Raw genomic sequence first — 20,223 nt, forward strand, 5'->3', positions numbered from 1 at the left:
GAACTGTTTATTATTTACACTTTATATACACAATCCTCAAGCTTCCTAAGCTAGCATCCTGTGTGCTGCTCCTTCTTCTTCAGCCAATCTCATATGACTGTTACATCATTCCTGTTACAGTGGGAGGGGTCTCTCTTACTGTCTTCTGTATTAACCCTTTACACCGTTATGCTACACCATTTAGTTAATATTACCTCTCTTCATTCTTCCTACCAAAATGTCTCACTTCAAACCTCTCTTCAGATCTGCCATGTTCCTACCCATTTCACCAATCTATCTATGTCCTCCTGAAGGCTGTAAATGTTCTTCTCATTTTTACTACATTTCCTGTCAACTGCAAACTTTGAAATTATGCCCTGTGTGCCCAAGTCATTCATATATATCAAAAACAGCAGTGGTCCTAATATTGACCCCTGGGGAACACCAGTGTTTACTGTCTTTCAGACTGAGAAACAGCTGTTCACCACTTTTCTCCATTTTCTGTCCCTTAGGAAATTTCATATCCACATTGCCATTCTTCCTTTAATCTTCTGGGCTTCAATTTTTGTGGCAACTCTATGATGTGTTACTTTGTCAAATACCTTTTGAAAGTGCATACACAAATCTACATCTAATCTAAGTGCATATACGTACTACACTCATCAACCCTCTCCATTACTTGCTTATACACCACCTTATCACATCTCTCAGAAGTATCACAAAGCACTACATGGTGAATTACTTTTGAAGTGCAATCAATGTTGCTATGTACCCAAACACAGCAGCCATTTTGCACAAGTAAGATGTCACAAACAAGACAAATGAACCGATAATCTATTTTTAGATGTAGGTTGAGAATATTGAGAATTCCTTTGCCCTTCTTCTGAATTGTGCCATGGGATCTTCTATGTCTAATTGAAGAGGAAGACGGGGCCTTGGTTTAATGTCTCATTCAAAGGACAGTACATCTGGTAGTGTAGTGTTCCCTCATTAATACATTACAGTGCCTGCCTGAATGATTTCCTCAAGTCCTGGAACAGAATCTTATGATCCACTGGTGAGAGTACTACCAAATGAGTCCATGAAGGGAGAGGTGAGAAAATTGAGGGCGCATTATATAGCGTATTAGGCTACATGCCGAGTACAGTAAGATGTACATGAGCTATGAGTTCTCAGCAAATGGCAGATGTGATAAATTCAATGTCTACCACTAGATGGTGGCTGAGAGCAGCTTGAAAAGGATGCTCTCCTGCTTTCTCTCTCTAACTGGCCTCTACTTTGAGTTTCCCAATGGCAGCGCAACTGTGATCATGGACTTAAAAAATCACAGGACTGAAGGACGAACCTCTATCCATGTGGCTGCTTGGCCAGAGTGCACCGCCTCTCTTACGGGTCCTTCCTCTTCTCTGTGTTGTGTCCCAATTTTGAGCCCCTCACTTTAGAAAGGATCCTAAGTCTTTGGAGAGGGTACAGAGGAGATTTACTAGAATGGTACTAAGGATGAGGGACTTCAGTTATGTGCGACACCAGAGATGCTGGCATTGTTCTTCTTAGAAAACTGCTCTCCTCTGTTGACTTCAATGGCAAAAATATTGGACTGAGTATAAGAATGCTACCTTCTAAACTGGGTTTTATTCCTGGGGTTTCTTGCCTATTTAATTTAACTGCCTGTCAATCAGCTGAAAGTAGTTAGTTCAATATGTGTTAATTACTGTAGTAGGAAGTTTAGCTAACTAGCAAGTGACGCATTAGGAACTCTATAAAAACAGTCAGGATTTCAACTTGCATGGATTGTGGGGTGTGCTGAGTGGAGACTTCACCAGAGTGAGACGTAGTCCGAGTGTGAAGGTGGGAATTTGGTTTACCTGGGAATTCGGTGCAGAGGGGGAAAGAGGGATTGATGTGAGATGTTTCAGCATAAAAGATAAGTGATTAGTTGGTGAGCATTTTCTCTAATCCAAACTGTGGAATTTTAATTGGGGTTGGGATAACATTAATTGGAATAGAAACCATAAGAATCTTCTAAGACTCAGGTTATTTATTAGTATGGTTTTATTAATTGTAGTAAGGTTTACCAGCAGTAGTAAAGCTTCCTAGAAGTGGGGCTTAGTAGTAGTGGGGTTTATTAATTATAAATTAATTAAGAATATGTTGATTAACCCCTTATAAAGATGACAAGGTCAGTGATGTGCTGTGGTGTGTGGGAGCTGGTGGATGCCCGTGTGATCCATGGCAAACATGTCTGCAGTAAGGGTCTGCAACTCAAGGAGTTTTGGCTCAGAGTCAATGAATTGGAGGCTGAAATGCATCAGGGAGAGGGAAAGTTACCTGAACACTGTTCCAGAAGGCCGTCACACACCTTAGGCTAGGGTCGTCTGATTTGGTCAGTGGTCAGGGATAGGAGGTAAGGGGATCGCGATGGTGGAGTGGTGGAGCCTCAGCCCTTGGAATTGAGCAACAAGTTTGAGGTCCTTGCAGCTTGTATGGACAAGAGCGAGGGCTGTATTGTGGATGAGCAGACTGACCATGGCACCATGGTACAGGAAGCCAGTCAAGTGCTGGGGAGTTAAAAGGAATGTCGTGGTAGTAGGGGACAGTAATGTCAGGAGTATAGACTATATCCCCCTGTTCTCTGCAGCCGAGTGTGAGAATCCAGACAGCTGTGTTGCCTGCCCAGTGCCAGGGTTCAGGACATCTGCTCAGGGCTGGAGAGGAACTTGCAGTAGAAGGGAGAGAATCCAGCTGTCATAGTCCATGTAGGTACCAACGACAGAGGCAGGACTAGGAAAGTGGTTCTGCATAGGGAGTATGAGGAGTTAGGCACTAAATTAAAAAGCAGAACCTCAAATAATCTCTGGACTATTACCTGAGCCACATGGAATTTGGCATAGGGTAAATAAGACTAAAGAGACGAATGCCTGGCTTAAAGACTGTTGTGGGAAAAGTGGGTTCTGGTTTCGTGGGACACTGATACCAGTCCTGGGAAAAGTGGGAGTCTGTAGCGTGTTTTAGCGACTCGTATAACTAGGGAAGTAGAAAGGGCTTTAAACTATTTAGGGAGGAAAGGGATCATTTAAGGGAAGATTGAGTAAATTAAAGGGAAATGACAAGGCAATAAACAAAGGTAGCAATAAAAGTAATGATATTGTGCATGGCAGGAAGGGGCAGTAATTGCAAACTTATGGGTGTACCAGCAGATAGGGCCAGAGTTTACAAAAATAGTAAAAAAAACTGAATTAAGGGCTCTGTATCTGAATGCCTGCTGCATTCCCACACCAGTCTTTAAGCCAGGCATTCGTCTCTTTAGTCTTATTTACCCTATGCCAAATTCCAGATGAACTGTCAGCTCAAATAGAAATTTTTATGTATGACCTTATAGCCATTAGAGACGTAGTGACATGAAAACCAAACTGAGGACCTGAATATCCAAGGGTACATGACATTCAGGAAGAACAGGAAGGTGGGAAAAGGTGGTGGGGTAGCTCTGTTAATTAAAGACAGATTAGTACTGTAGTGAGAGATGACTTTAGTTCTAAAGATCAAGATGTAGAATCAATCTGGGTGGAACTAAGAAACAGCATGGGCAGAAAATATTGGTAGGAGTTGTTTCTAAGCCACCAAACAGCAGTGGTAATGTAAATCACAGTATAAACCAGGAAATCAGAGGTGTGTGTAACAAGGGTAATTAAGTAATCATGGGGGATTTCAATCTAAATATAGACTGGATAAACCTAATTAATACTAATGTTGTGGAACACGAATTCTTGGAATGTATGCGCGATGGTTTTCTAGAGCAGTACGTTGAGGAACCAGCTAGGGAATGGGCTATTTTAGATCTAGCATTGTGCAATGAAAAAGAGCTAATTAATAATCCTGTTGTGAAGGAGCCTTTAAGGAACAGTGACCATAATATGACAGAATTTTACATTAAGTTTGAAAGTGATGTAGTTCAATCAGAAACTAGGGTCTTAAATCTAAGGAAAGGAAACTATGAAAGTATGAGGAGCAAATTGGCTATGGTGGATTGGGAAACTATGTTAAAAGGTATGATGGTAGATAGGCAAAGGCTAACATTTAAGGAACTAATACTTTAACGCACAAAAATTCAGCAAAAAAAGTGTTCCAACCATGGCCAACAAAAGAAATCAAGGAATGTATTGGATCAAAGGAAAAGGCATATAAAGTTGCCAAAAACAAAATGGTAAGCCTGAGGCTTGGGAGCATTTCAGAGCTCTGCAAAGGAGGACCAAGAAAAAGATTAAGAAAGGGAAAATAGAATGTGAGAGTAAACTAGTGAAACATAAAAACAGACTCTAAGAGCTTCTATAGGTATGTAAAAAGAAAAAGATTAGCAAAAACAAACGTTAGCCCATTACAAGCAGAGTCAGGAGAATTTATAATGGGGAATAAAGAAATGGTAGAGAAACTAAACAAAGAATTTGGGCTGGATTTTACAGCGACATCAGCGGGGTGGAGGGGGAGACGGAAAATACCTCTGGCAGAGGCCCACCACAGACCTCGACACCAGGAAGGCCAGGCCCGATATTGCCGATGGCGGCAAGTCGTCATGGTGGGGCACTCGCCGCTTGGCGATGGGAGCCAAGTTTGCATATTTAAAAATTGTAAATCAATGAATAAATGACTTCCCCACTCCTGCCACCATTCCGGGGTGATATTGGTGCCAGTAGCTAGCACTTCCACGTCTTTGGATCTCCGATTTTGCTAATCTTTTCCTTTTTACATTCCTATAGAAGCTCCTCCAGTCTGTTTTTATGTTTCACTAGTTTACTCTCTCATTCTATTTTCCCTTTCTTAATCTTTTTCTTGGTCCTGCTTTGCAGAATTCTAAAGTGCTCCCAATCCTCACGCTTAGCATTTTGTTTTGGCAACTTTATATGCCTTTATTAATACACAGGCCCCTGTTCTTTTCAGACAGAAAGAACATGTACACACATTGTGCCTGTTTCAGCTGAGCAAAATAAGTGACAGCCATTTGTTGGTTCATTCCTCAGGGGAATGCTTTGATCAATCAGAATCAAGCTGCCTGGTTTAAATTTCAAACAAAGCTTGACAGTTCAATGTCAGTCACCATAAACTGGTGCATTCTCCATGGAAATCCCTCTACCAATCAGAGTTCACTTGCCAACCAATCAGCACTCTCTTCTCATACTGTATAAGTTGTTGTTTTCCCTTATGGTGATTATTCTTGCATATTGTCCTGATGAGTGTGTTATGTATGTATATATTGTTATACTATCTATAAAGTGTTAGGCACTAATTAGCTAGGAACTAGTTGTTATATTTAAGTGTTCCAGTGGGGGGCCTCATTCACAGCTGCACTGGGGAGTCATGTTATATGTAACACAAGAATCAGGCTCCATAGCACAAAGAATGGTGCTGCAATAAACATGACTGACTCCAGCCTTTTCCAAGTTTAAAGTGTGATTCTTCCCAACACCTGGGAACCAGAAACAACATAGAGATGAAACATGGTGGTAGCGAATGTCTGTGAGTAAACCTAGAACATTTTTAAAAGCATCAGATTGAGAAAAATGACTCAAATTAGTGCCAGAGAAAGAGAAAGAAAAACTGAGTGGCTTGTGTGAAAACTCTTTAAAAAAAAAAATAATGTCAGCCAGGACAGGAATGAATGCACTGCTACAGCCAATCATGAATTGGGAAGCTGATGATGTCGGAGAGGGATTTGAAAAATTTAAACTAAAGTACAATTTGGCAGTTGGTAGTTTCAGCAAAGGCACTAGTGCAGAGGAGAGGGTCAGCTATATCCTTCTGTGGGCTGGAGATAAAGGATTACATTTATTTAACAGCTGGGACCTAAGTGAAGAGGACAGCAGAAACCCAGACAAAATGTTTTAAAGATTCAGCACCCATCTCCAGGTAAAATCAAATCATCGGATATATCGATATGAATTTCAAGGGCTCAGATAGGAACTAGGTGAGCCTTTTGACAATTTGCTTGCAAGATTGAAAAGTGCAGCCGGAAAATGTAAATTTAAGGACACAGATGAAAGGCTGATAGATCAGCTCATTTGGGTTTCTGCACATTCTGAAGTACAGAAAGCTCTAATCGGAGAGGACAAGCTCAAAATATCACAGGCTGTAGACACTGCCAGAGCACATGAAGCCACGGGCAGACAGATGAAGACTTTGACCTTCCAAATGGCTAGCTTTCAGTTAAGCCAAGAGACAAGCAGCAGAGTCGATGCAATGAAGCAACAACTTAAGAATGTACACCAAACAGAAAGAAATATGTGCAGAACAAGGCAAGACGGTGGTAGATGAGTCCTCAGAGTCAGAGTAACAGGGCAAAGGAACAGTGAAAGAAACCAAAACATTCATACCCTCGAAGATGGCGATGGGTTTGAGAACACGATAGACATAGGAACCATAGAATTGCACAAAATATATGGATGTGACATTTCCTAGAGAAAGGAAATTCACAAAACCATTCAGATCAAGAAGAGGCTGAGCAATAAGCCCACAACGATAAATCTGAAGGTGACAATTGATACTGGAGCGCAGAGGAACATCATCCCACTCAGACTATACCAGCAGATCTTTCCTGACAATTTGGAGAAAAATGGTTATCCAAGGGAAGGTGCTCTGAAACCAAACAACGTCATGCTAACAGTATATGGGGGAACTGAGATTCGACAGTTAGGAACAACCCAAATCAGAGGAACACACAAAGGAAAAGATGTTAACTGTATGTTCTATGTCACAGAAACAGAAGGTCCTGCTGTCCTGGGGTTCAGCAGTTGTGAAGAGCTGCATATCATCTCAGTAAACCATGAGGTGAAGGAGGTGACACTGAGGGTTGAAGATAGTACACCCATTGAAAAGTACCCTCCGATCAGAATCAAAGAAGATCTGATACAAATGTACCCAGAGTGTTTTTATGACACAGTTGGATACTACGAAGATCTTGAGTATCACATCACTATTGACCCAGCGATGAAACCAGTGATTCATCTCCCACATAAAATACCAGTAAAACTAAAAGGAAAGCTTGAAAGAGAACTCCAAGAAATGAAAGAAAAGAAGGTGATTGCCAGAGTCACAAAGCGTACAGATTGGGTAAATTCCATTGTGGTGACAGAGAAGCCAAATGGACGGCTAAGAATTTGCCTGGATCCCAAAGATCTTAAACAAGCAATAAAGAGGGATCACTACCCTATTCCAATACTGAAAGAAATCAAATCAGCACTGGCAGGGGAAAAAGTTTTTAGCAAGCTTGAAGCCAGAAATGGCTACTGGAATGTGAAGCTAGATGCAGAATCTTCCCTGTTGACAACATTCAACACATCCTTTGGATGGTACAAATTCCTGCATCTACTCTTTGGCCTCCAAGTGAGCCAGGATGTGTTCTAACAGAAAGTAGATGAGACATACAGGGGATGCAAAGGAGCAGTCGGCACAGCTGATGATATCCAGATATATGATGTAGATGGAAAAGATCATGACAACCATCTACATGAGGCCATGGAGATAACCAGGAAAGCTGGGATTATGCTAAACACAGACAAATGCCTTGTGAAAATGACAGAACACCAGTTCTTCAGAATGGTGTACAAGCCTGATGGAGTTAAGTCGAGCCCTGAAAGAATCTCAGCCATCTCGGGGATGGAAGCCCCAAGAGATAAGAGAGAGTTGAGAAGTTTCCTTGGTTTGATACAATACATGAGCTCCTTTATTCCACACATGCCAGAAAACACAGCAAACCTGCAGGAGCTGATGAAAGAAGATGTAGAGTACCAGTGGTCAGAGTCACATGACAGGAGTTTCAACAAACTCAAAAAGGTAGTATGCAAGGAGACAAGTCTGTCGTACTACAGCAGAAAGAAACCTGTCACTCTGCAAGTAGATTCCTCCACAAAAAGGCTGGGAGCAGCCCTGGTACAAGAGGGAAAGCCACCAGCATTTACATCCAAAGCTCTGACATCAGCTGAGACAAGATATGCCAACATAGAGAGAGAGCTTTTGGCAGTCATGCATGGATGTGAGAAGTTCCACATATATCTCTATGGGAGGAAGTTCACAGTGGAGAGTGATCATCGTCCACTGGAGCAGATCTGCAAGAAAAATCGATGTAAAGCACCAGCAAGACTGCAGTGGTTACTCTTGAAGCTTCAGAGTTATAATTTCACTCTGAAAGATAAGCCAGGAAGAGAAATGGTGCTGGCTGACATCCTATCTCGGTTGTTACCACAGGGGAAACATGAGAGAGAAGATCTAGGCATAAAGAATCATCACCTGGGAAATGTAACACCACCGAAATTGAGTCAAATTAGAGATGAGACCAGCAAAGATGAGGAGTTACAGATGCTATCTCAGCAAGTGATCCAGGGATGACCTGACAGGATACAGCACACACAGCCAGCAATACGGCTGTACTGGTCTATCAGAGATGACATCTCACGAGAAGATGGTGTTCTGCTGGCCGGATCCAGAATAATCAAACCCAAAACAATGCAGAATAAACTCCTCCAAAAGATACACGAAGGCCACATGGGAATGGAGAAGTGTAAGCTCAGAGCCCGATCAACTGTGTATTGGATAGGCATATACAAAGATATCAAAGATATATGGTGTCTACATGCAATGTATGAAATACCGAAACTCACAAGAGAAAGAGATGATAGCTACTAAAGTACCACCCACTGTAGGAGTCGATTTATTCACACAATCAAGAATGGTATCTCATAGTCGCAGACTACCGCTCAAAATTCCCTTTTATCCGGAAGATGAAGGACTTGAGAGCTACAACAATAATCTCAGCAGTACGAGTTCTATTCACTGAGCAAGGGATTCCTGAAAGATTAATATGTGACAATGGCACTCAGTTTACATCCAGAGAATTTAAGGAATTCGCTGACCAGTATGGGTTCAACACCATCACTTCATCACCAAACGACCCACAGGGACACGGATTTATAGAAAGACACATCCAGACGGTCGAAAGAACACTTGTGAAATGCCAAGAGATGAAGGAAGACCCAAACCTGACCTTATTGTCACTCCGATCCACACCTCTCAAGGCTGACAGGAAATCATCTGCAGAACTGTTAAATGGAAGAAAACATAAGACTACTCTGCCAAGCAAAATACGTCCTTCAAGTGACCAGGAGGAAGTGACCAACAACTCATTGCAACACAGGTAAGAGGAGAGCAACACTTCAACAAATATGCTAAATCCCTACTTGAGCTGTTGAAAGGACAAACTGGATTCTGTACGTGTACAATCATGAAAACCTGGAACCCAGCAAAGGTTGTCAGTGAAGCTGAGACTCCAAAGTCATATATCATTGAGACCGAAACCAGGAACCAAATGAGAAGGAACAGAATCCATATTCAACCTGCACCTGAGCTGAAACAACAGAAAAGACCATCAACAACACCCGAAACATCACTATCCAGCGAAACATTAACAACATCACCAGCAAGTGACACAACATTGCCTGTATAGCGTGCCAACTTGCCACTAAAAGCAACAAATGCCAAATTTACAAGATGGAGGCACAACATCTTACCAGCCAAGCGATATCATGAATAATATTTTTTAAAAAATACACACTATAAAAGACTCGAAAAAGCAGTTCAGATTGTTTCCACTAGTTGGATGATAATCATCTTTATTTATATTGACAGTTATATTGATATAGGGGCATTATTTTTGAAAGAAAGAGGGATGTTATATATGTTTATATTGTTATGCTATTTGTAAAGCATTAGGAATAATTAGCTAGGAACTAGTTGTTATGCTTAAGTGTTCCAGTGGGGGGCCTCATTCACGGCTGCACTGGGGAGTCATGTTATATGTAACACAAGAATCAGGCTCTACAGCACAAAGCATGGTGCTGTAATAAACAAGACTGACTCCAGCCTTTTCCAAGCTTAAAGTGTGATTCTTTCCAACATCTGGGAACCCGAAACAACATAAAGTCGAAATAGAGTGAAAGACGAAACGCTTCGACAACATGTCTCTATTTTCAGCAATTCTCAAAAATGAAGATCTTGCTATCTCACTCCTAGTTTATCATTCAATGCCATTAATGTGTGGATTATCACCAGCTGAATTATTAAAGGAAAGAAAGCTAAGGACACAGCTTTCAGTATTACCTCAACAATTAATGTCTGGATTGAAAATTCAAGACTACGTGAAAGTTCGTGAAAAAGGAAACCTCTACAGAAGGAAACAATCCCACAATTAAAATAGAATATTTCAAGTGAGAAGCTTACCCAAGTTGAACAATGGACAAAAAGTTTGAATAAGTGACCTGAAACTGGAAGGTCCAGTAATCCATAAACATGAGGACTATCGTATGTTATACGAGCAACTTAAGGGAACATATGAATGAATCGAAGGAATATCATTCCTATTCTGCAAAAATAACAGCCAGTAATCCATCTGCAAGATCCGCATGAAGATGAACAAACCCAAACCGAACGAAGTACTACAACCCGTAGAAATAAAAAACCAAGTCAGCAACCCAGACTTCCTACAAAGACTAATGATGGTCCCAGACAGATTACAAATGGATCAAGGAGAGTGGTCAAACCACTGATGAGACTGAATCTGTAAAGTCAGAGACTTGGGGGAGAGAGGATAGTAGAGAAGTCATAAATGTATGTATGTTTGGAAAAATGTTGGATAAAGACTTGGGGGGAGATGTAATATAAGGAAGTAAAGAGTTAATACTCTAAGAGGGATGATGTAACAATCACATGGGAAGAAGAAGAAGGAGCAGCACAGAGGATGCTAGATTAGGTGGCTTGAGGAGTGTGTATATCTAAATGTAAATAATAAGTAATTCTGAGTTAGTCTTTACCTGAGCCTGAGACCTTCTCTAGGTAGCCCTGCAACTCTCCTAATACAACTCATAACAAATGATACAATCTTAAAGAGGGTGCAGGAACAAAGAGACCAAGGATGTATGTACACAAATCTTTGAAGGTAGCAGAACAAGTTGAAAAGGCTTTCTTTAAAAAAAAGCATATGGGATCCTTCACTTTATTAAATAGAGGCATAGAGTAAAAAAGCAAGGAAATTATGGTGAACTTTTATAAAGCACTGGTTCGGCCTCAACTGGAGTATTGTGTCCATTTCTGAACACCATACTTTAGGAAGGATGTGAAGACATCAGAGAGGGTGTAGAAAAGATTTATGAGAATGCTTTCAGAGACTTCAGTTACGAGAATAGATTGGCGAAGCTGGGGCTGTTCTCTTTACAGAAGAGAAGGTTGAGAGAAGATTTGATAGGAGTGTTCAAAATAATGCAGGGTCTGGCCGATTAGATAGAGAGAAACTGTTCCCATTGGCGAAAGGGCTAAGAACCAAAGGACACCGATATAAGGTGCTTGGCAAAAGAACCACAGGCGACATGAGGAAAAACTTTTTCATGCAGTGAGTGGTTAGGATCTGGAATACACTGCCTGAGAGTGTGATGGAGTCCGATTCAATTGAGGTCTTCAAAAGGGAATTGGATAACTATCTAAAGAGAAAAAAATTGCAGGACTTTTTTCTTAATTCGTTCGGGGGATGTGGGCTTCACCGCTAAGCCAGCATTTATTGCCCATCCCTAATTGCCCTTGAGAATTTGGTGGTGAGCTGCCTTGAATTGCTGCAGTCTTTGGGGTGTAGGTACACCCGCAGTGCTGTTAGGAAGGGAGTTCAAGGATTTTGACCCATTGACAGAGAAGGAACAGCGATATAGTTGCAAGTCAGGATGGTGTGTGACTTGGAGGGGAATTTACAGCTGGTGGTGTTCCCATGCATTTGCTGCCCTTGTCCTTCTAGGTGGTAGAGGTCATGGGTTTGGGAGGTGCTGTCAAAGGAGACTTGATAAGTTGCTGCAGTGCATCTTGTAGATGGTGCCACTGGGTATTGGTGGCGGAGGGAGTGAATGTTAAAGGTAGTAGATGGGGTGCCAATCAAGCAGGCTGCTTTATCCGGATGATATTGAGCTTCTTGAGTATTGTTGGAACTGAACCCATTCAGGCAAGTGGAGAGTATTCCATCACACTCCTGACTTGTGCCTTGTAGATGATGGGCAGGCTTTGGGGAGACAGGAGGTGAGTTACCTGCCACAGAATTCCCAGTCTCTGACCTGTTCTTGCAGCCACAGTATTTATGTGGCTGGTCCAGTTCAGTTTCTGGTCAATGGTGACCTGCAGGATGTTGATAGTGGGGGATTCAGCAATGGTAATGCCATTGAATGTCAAGGAGAGATGGTTAGATTCCCTCTTGTTTGTCATGGTCATTGCCTGGCACTTCTGTGGCATGAATGTTACGTGCCACATATCAGCCCAAGGTCTTGCTGCATCTGGACACTGGCTACTTCAGTTCTGAGGAGTTGTGAATGGTGCTAAACATTGTGCAATCATCAGCGAACATCCCCACTTCTGACCTTATGATGAAGCAGCTGAAGATGGTTGGGCCTAGGGCAGGACCCTGAGGAACTCCTGCAGTGATGTCCTGTGACTGAGATGATTGACCTCCAACAGCCACAGCCATCTTCCTTTGCGCAAGGTATGACTCCAACCAGTGGACAATTTTTCCCTTGATTCCCATTGACGCCAGTTTTGCTGGGACTCCTTGATGCCATACTCTGTCAAATGCTGCCTTGACGTCAAGAGCAGTCATTCTCACCTCACCTCTGGAGTTCAGCTCTTTTGTCCATGTTTGGATCAAGACTGTAATGAGGTTAGGAGCTGAGAGGCCCTGGTGGAACCCAAACTGAGTGTCAGTGAGTAGGCTATTGCTGAGCAAGTGCCTCTTGCTAGCACTGTCGATGACACCTTCCATCACTTTGCTGATGATCGAGAGTAGACTGATAGGGTGGTAATTGGTCGGGTTGGATTTGTCTTGCTTTTTGTGCACAGGACATACTGGGGCAATTTTCAACATTGCCAGATAGATGCCAGTGTTGTCGCTGTACTGTAACAGCTTGGCTAGGGGTGCGGCTAGTTCTGGAGCACAAGTCTTCAGTAATATTGCCGGAATGTTGTCAGAGCCCATACCCTTTGCAGTATCCAGTGCTTTCAGCTATTTCTTGATTCCATGTGGAGTGAATCAAATTGGCTGAAGACTGGCGTCTGTGATGCTGGGGACCTCAGGAGGAGGCCGAGATGGATCATCCACTCAGCACTTCTGGCTGAAGATGGATGCAAATGCTTCAGCCTTGTCTTTTGCACTGATATGCTGGGGGCTCCCCTATCATTGAGGATGGGGATATTTGTGGAGCCTTCTCTTCCTGTCAGTTGTTTAATTGTCCACCACCATTTGTGACTCAATGTGGCAGGACTGCAGAGCTTGGATCTGATCCATTGGTTGTGGAACATTTAGCCCTGTCTATTGCATGCTGCTTCTGTTGTTGGTATGCAAGTTGTCCTACGTTGCAACTTCACCAGGCTGACACCTCATTTTTACGTATGCCTGGTGCTGCTCTTGACATGCCCTCCTGCCCTCTTCATTGAACCAGGGTTGGTCCCCTGGCTTGATGGTAATGGTAAAGCGGGGGCTATGCCAGGCCATGAGATTACAGATTGTAGTTAAGTACAATTCTGCTGCTGCTGATGGCCCACAGCGTCTCATGGATACCCAGTTTTGAGTTGCTAGATCTGTTCAAAATCTATTCCACTTAGCACAGTGGTAGTGCCACAAAACACGATGGAGAGTGTCCTCAATGTGAATACTGGACTTCGTCTCCACAAGGATTGTGCGATGGTCAGTCCTACCAATACTGTCATAGACAGATGCATCTGTGACAGGCAGATTGGTGAAGACGAGGTCAAGTATGTTTTGCCCTTTTGTTGGTTCCCTCACCACCTGCTGCAGACCCAGTCTAGCAGCTCTGTCCTTTTGGACTGTGCCAGTAGTGGTTCCACTGAGCCACTCTTGGTGATGGACAGTGAAGTCCCCCACCCAGGATACGTTTTGATCCCTTGCTACCCTCAGTGCTCCTTCTAAATGGTGTTCAACATGGAGAAGCACTGCTTCATCATCCGGTCGAGGGGGGTGGGGGAAGGTGTGGTGGTGGTGGGTGGAAGGCAGGTAGGTGGTAATCAGCAGGAGGTTTCCTTCCCCATGTTTGGCCTGATGCCATGAGACTTCATGAGAGTCAATGTTGAGGACTCCCAGGGCACTCCCTCCTGATAGTATACCACAGTGCTGCCACCTCTGGTGGGTCTGTCCTGTCGGTGGGACAGGATATACCCAGGAATGATCATGGTGGTGTCTGGGATATTGTCTGTAAGGTATGATTCTCTGCGTATGACTATGTCAGGCTGCTGCTTGATTAGTCTGTGGGACAGCTCTCCCAATTTTGGCACAAGCCCCCAGATGTTAGTAATGAGGACTTTGCAGGATCGACAGGTCTGGGTTTGCCGTTATCATTTCTGGTGCCTAGGTTGATGCCGGATGGTCTGTCCAATCTCATTTCTCTTCTTAGACTTTGTGGCGGTTTGATGCAACTGAGTGGCTTACTAGGTCATTTCAGAGGGCTGTTAAGAGTCAACTTCATTGCTGTGGATCGGGCGTTACATGTAAGCCAGACCATGTAAGGACGGCAGATTTCCGTCCCTGAAGGGCATTTGTGAACCAGATGGGTTTTTAGCACAATCGGCAATGATTTATTAATTGACTTCAAATTTCACTCTATGCTGTGGTGGGATTTAACCCATGCCCCCAGAACATTAGCCTGGGGCTCTGGGTTACCAGTCTAATGACATTACCGCTGCACCACCACCTTCCCATTAGAGTGAAAAGGCAGGGGAGGAAGCCTAGCAGAGTCATTCTTAAACAGAGCCAGCATGGACATGATGGGCCAAATGGCCTCCTTCTGTGTTGTAACCATTATATGATTCTCTGATTCTATACAGTGAGTTGTAATCAGGAATCTGCTCAATGAGTCTGCTGAATGAAGACTCCAGTTGACCCATGGATCTGATGTTAGTGCAGATCAGATACTGAGGACTGAATTTTATTGGCGCACCGCAAATCGTGGCAGCGCACTTTGAAGTCGGCGGCCTTCAGGTGGGATGCACCATCGCTAAGCCCCCACGATATTTCACAAGGGGACTCATTTAAATGGAGGGGGTGGAGCAGCTGCCCCCGATGACGTAGAGGGGGCGGCCGTTCCGTCCCCAGCAATGGCCTCTGCCAACACCGTGCAGGCACCGGCGTCATTTTTAAAGGGCTTCAAGCCCTTCAGTTCTGTTTAAATGTTTAAAAAGACAGGGTTGTTACAAAATAGAAATAAAATGTTATTAACACTTCCAATCCCCTCTCCCACCGCCCTCCCCAATGAATAATCCATTGATTTTTTTTGTCCTATCCACCCCAAAAAAGTGTGTTCACTCATGACCTTCCTCCCCCCCCCAAACCTTAATCCCTTTGACCCTAAACCCCTTCCCACCATCCCCACCATCAATCATAACATTTTCCCCGTTCCCACACCCCTCCCAAACTGAAGATTTCTCTCCTCCGCGCTCCCCACCAGTGTCACGCCCTGGAGTTCTTGACCCCAAGCAACTTATGCAGGGGTAAGGACTGTCAGGGGAGTGTGGCGGAGGACCTGTGCAATGTAAAAGAGGTTACTGGTGATCACAGACTGGTTGCACACTGATGCTGTGGAATTTTCAATTTATGAAGGAGACCACAGGGCGTTAATGAATGCAGTCAATGAAACCCTAATCATGGTGGAATCCTGCAATCTCTGCCATTCCCAGAGCACGATCCTGCTGCTTCTGATTCTGCATAGGAATAAAAATGTTTGCTCTAGAAAAAATGGCATCAGTCAACTGCTTAAGGAAGCAGGAGAATGTAATTGGAAAGTTTACTCTTGCTAATCACTCTAACCTTCTCTGTTCTTATCAGTCCCAACTACTGGCCTATTTTCTTAGTCGGTTACTAGCTGTTTATCTTCTTTATCCTCCTGTCATCTTTTTTCATTGAGGTTCTCAAAATGCTCTTGTTGCCTGCTGCAGGGTGAGGTCCTTTGCAATTCTCATTGACACAAGCCAAGCTCACTTCACTCGTGACGCCATCATAAATGTCTTTAAACTCTCTGCTCAGCTAAACATTAACCCAGATCATATTGCTGGAAAATGCCCATCACCTCAATAGCTCGATCCCTAACTGTTGTCCCAAATTCCTTTTTCAGGTTTCTGAGTCTATAGAAACTTTCCAAACACATGAGATTGGACAATCGTTGCATCAACTGGTCTGCATCCCAGAGACCAATCATGTGATCGGTAAGGAGTTACATCACCACACTTTCTTCAATGGTTTTGTCAGCAATGCTTTAAACTCAGTTCTTGTTCTTCTGAACAGAACAAAAGATATCTTGAATATTTTCAAGGGGACAGATTCTCAAAGGAACTTTTGCATAGTCAGCTCATTAGGTGTAGTTGAGTGAAGCTGCTGTCTCTACCTGCAGTGCTTGGTGCTGACGCTAAAGGGCTGGCTTAACTCCAAGCAAGTTTCAGGCCAGAGTTAGGGCTAACAGTAAACTCAGTCACTGGTCCAAGATCGATTTTAATTCACTAGCCTTATCTGCCCGCCTGAAACTTGCAGGCAAGTGATAGCTGGCCGGCGAGCAGGAGTGGAAGTCCCAGTGCCAAGAGGCTGCTGGACAACACCAGAACAAGGCTCTCCAGGCAAGAAGGTAAGTCATGGTGAGGAGGCTTTGGGAGAACCTCGCAAGAGGGAATGGGGGAGGGGAGAGTCTCAGGGCCTTGGAGACTGCACTTAAGTGTGGTCAATGAAACCATTCTTACTCCTCCTGGTCTCACAAATGAAAGATTTTCCCTTAACTCGTTGGGACCTTTTTATCCTCCTGACAAATTCTGACCTGGCGGGAAATCTGCAGCACCATTCCCCTCAATCAGGCCCGAGTTGAAAGGAAAGCGGTTTTCTGTAAACATAATGAAATCCCTGATCTGCATGAATTTGAGTCTTCAGCCTACTTCTGGTGAGTGGCTCAGCTGCCAGCCACAGTGAGCAGTTAAAATGGGAGCCAGCAGGAACGGGGCATGAAGATTGAATGCCAGGCAAGATGTTACTGAGGTGAAATGTGTTCTATTTTGCAGCACTAACATCCCCCACTTTTAAGAAAAAAGAAAGAGAAAGGATTCATTTGGTGCCTTTCACATCCTCAGGATGTTCCAAAGTGACTCCCAGCCATTGAATTATATTTGAAGTGAAATAGGAAAACACGGCAGTCAATTTACACACAGCAAGGTCCCACAAATGGCATCGAAATAAATGACCCAATAATCTATTTTATTGATGTTGGTTGAGGGATAAATAGTGGCGAAGAGTCTGGGGAAAACTCCCCTGCTCTTCAAAATAGTACCATGAAATCTTTTACATCCAGCCGAGAGAGTGGACAGGGCCTCAGTGTAACGTTTCATCTGAAAGACGGCACCTCTGACAGTGGAGCACTCTCTCAATATCTCACTGAAATGTTAGCTTGGATTATGTGCTTAAGTCCTGCAGTGCAGCTTGAAACCAAGTATCTTTAGACCCAGAGATAGAATTGTTGCTGTCACTGATCCAAGCTATCACATCAACAAATTAGAACGAAGAACAACGAACAGTACAGCACAGGAACAGGCCATTCGGCCCTCCAAGCCTGCACCGATCTTGATGCCTGCCTACACTAAAACCTTCTGCACTTCCGGGGTCTGTATCCCTCTATTCCCATCCTATTCATGTATTTGTCAAGATGCCTCTTAAACGTCTCTGTGGTACCTGCTTCCACCACTTCCCCCGGCAACAAGTTCCAGGCACTCACCACCCTCTGTGTAAAGAACTTGCCTTGCATATCCCCTCTAAACTTTGCCCCTCTCACCTTAAACCTATGTCCCCTAGTAACTGACTCTTCCACCCTGGGAAAAAGCTTCTGACTATCCACTCTGTCCATGCCGCTTATAACTTTGTAAACCTCTATCATGTCGCCCCTCCACCTCCATCGTTCCAGTGAAAACAATCCGAGTTTATCCAACCTCTCCTCATAGCTAATGCCCTCCATACCAGGCAATATCCTGGTAAACCTCTGCTGTACCCTCTCCAAAGCCTCCACGTCCTTCTGGTAGTGTGGCGACCAGAATTGCACACAATATTCTAAATGTGGCCTAACTAAAGTTCTGTACAGCTGCAGCATGACTTGCCAATTTTTATACTCTATGCCCCGACCGATGAAGGCAAGCATGCCATATGCCTTCTTGATTACCTTATCCACCTGCGTTGCCACTTTCAGTGACCTGTGGACCTGTACGCTCAGATCTCTCTGCCTGTCAATACTCCTAAGGGTTCTGCCATTTACTGTATACTTCCCACCTGCATTAGACCTTCTAAAATGCATTACCTCACATTTGCCCTGATTAAACTCCATCTGCCATTTCTCCGCCCAAGTCTCCAACCGATCTATATCCTGCTGTATCCTCTGACAATCCTCATCACTGTCCGCAACTCCACCAACCTTTGTGTCATCCGCAAACTTACTAATCAGACCAGCTACATTTTCCTCCAAATATTTATATATAATGCAAAGAGCAAAGGTCCCAGCACTGATCCCTGCAGAGCACCACTAGTCGCAGCCCTCCATTCAGAAAAGCATCCTTCCATTGCTACCCTCTGTCTTCTATGACCGAGCCAGTTCTGTATCCATCTTGTCAGCTCACCTCTGATCCCATGTGACTTCACCTTTTGTACCAGTCTGCCATAAGGGACCTTGTCAAAGGCTTTACTGAAGTCCATATAGATAACATCCACTGCCCTTCCTTCATCAATTATTTTCGTCACTTCCTCAAAAAACTCAATCAAATTAGTGAGACACGACCTCCCCTTCACAAAACCATGCTGCCTCTTGCTAATAAGTCCAAATGGGAGTAAATCCTGACCTGAAGAATCCTCTCTAATAATTTCCCTACCACTGACGTAAGGCTTACCGGCCTATAATTTCCAGGATTATCCTTGCTACCCTTCTTAAACAAAGGAACAACATTGGCTATTCTCCAGTCCTCTGGGACCTCACCTGTAGCCAATGAGGATGCAAAAATTTCTGTCAAGGCCCCAGCAATTTCTTCCCTTGCCTCCCTCAGTATTCTGGGGTAGATCCTATCAGGCCCTGGGGACTTATCTACCTTAATGCTTTGCAAGACACCCAACAACTCCTCCTTTTTGATAATGAGATGACTGAGACTATCTACACTCCTTCTCTAGGCTCATCATCCACCAAGTCCTTCTCCTTGGTGAATACTGATGCAAAGTACTCATTTAGTACCTCGCCCATTTCCTCTGGCTCCACACATAGATTCCCTTCTCTGTCCTTGAGTGGGCCAACCCTTTCCCTGGTTACTCGCTTGCTCTTTATATACGTATTAAAAAAATCCTTGGGATTATCCTTAATCCTGTTTGCCAATGACTTTTCATGACCCCTTTTAGCCCTCCTGACTCCTTGCTTAAGTTCCTTCCTACAGTCTTTATATTCCTCAAGGGATTCGGCTGTTCCAAGCCTTCCAGCCCTTACGAATGCTTCCTTTTTCTTTTTGACGAGGCTCACAATATCCCGCGTTATCCAAGGTTCCCGAAACTTGCCAAACTTATCCTTCTTCCTCACAGGAACATGCTGGTCAAGGATTCTAATCAGCTGACATTTGAAAGACTCCCACATGTCAAATGTTGACTTACCCTCAAACAGCCACCCCCAATCTAAATTCTTCAGTTCCTGCCTAATATTGTTATAATTAGCCTTCCCCCAATTAGTCCATAAACAAAAGATTCTCTTCATAGAAAATGTGTAACTAATGAATGGATTAAATAATTTGCCTTCCTGCTCCACTGTCTTTATTGCTATATTCTTTGTTCATGAATTATTAACCTGTACAGATCACAAAAGCCCCAGATTCACTCCTAGGTCAGTTCCAATGTGGTGCTACATTTAGACTCTGCATCAGGAGATGGGAGCAGAAAAATGAAACGGGGTCCTTGATTCCCATCTCTGTGGGAGGCTACTGCTGGAAGCTGGGCCTATGTAGATATCAGGGGAGGGCAGGATCGGCACAGGCTCGGCTGGCGATGACCCCTGTGATTCAGTAGGCTGTAGAACTGACTGGATACACATATGAAAAATATTGCTTAGGTGAGGCACTAGAGGGCTGTCTTTGCTCCCTTCCTCTCCCGTGGAACTGTAACCTGGGATGAGGCAACAGCTGCGG

The 20,223-nt window shown here is 43.7% G+C and overlaps 1 protein-coding gene across 1 annotated transcript in view; it reads left to right on the forward strand.

Moving 5' to 3' along the window:
* The window catches only part of LOC137375556 (uncharacterized), a 78,164-nt gene that overhangs the window by 22,751 nt on the left and 35,190 nt on the right, over positions 1 to 20,223 (forward strand). The window contains exon 6 of the mRNA XM_068042903.1: positions 16,164 to 16,254. Within this exon, the coding sequence (XP_067899004.1) occupies positions 16,164 to 16,254 (91 nt within the window). The remainder of the gene's footprint in view (positions 1 to 16,163; positions 16,255 to 20,223) is intronic.

Source organism: Heterodontus francisci, chromosome 12 (genome assembly GCF_036365525.1).
Source record: "Heterodontus francisci isolate sHetFra1 chromosome 12, sHetFra1.hap1, whole genome shotgun sequence".
Taxonomy (NCBI): Eukaryota; Metazoa; Chordata; class Chondrichthyes; order Heterodontiformes; family Heterodontidae; genus Heterodontus; species Heterodontus francisci.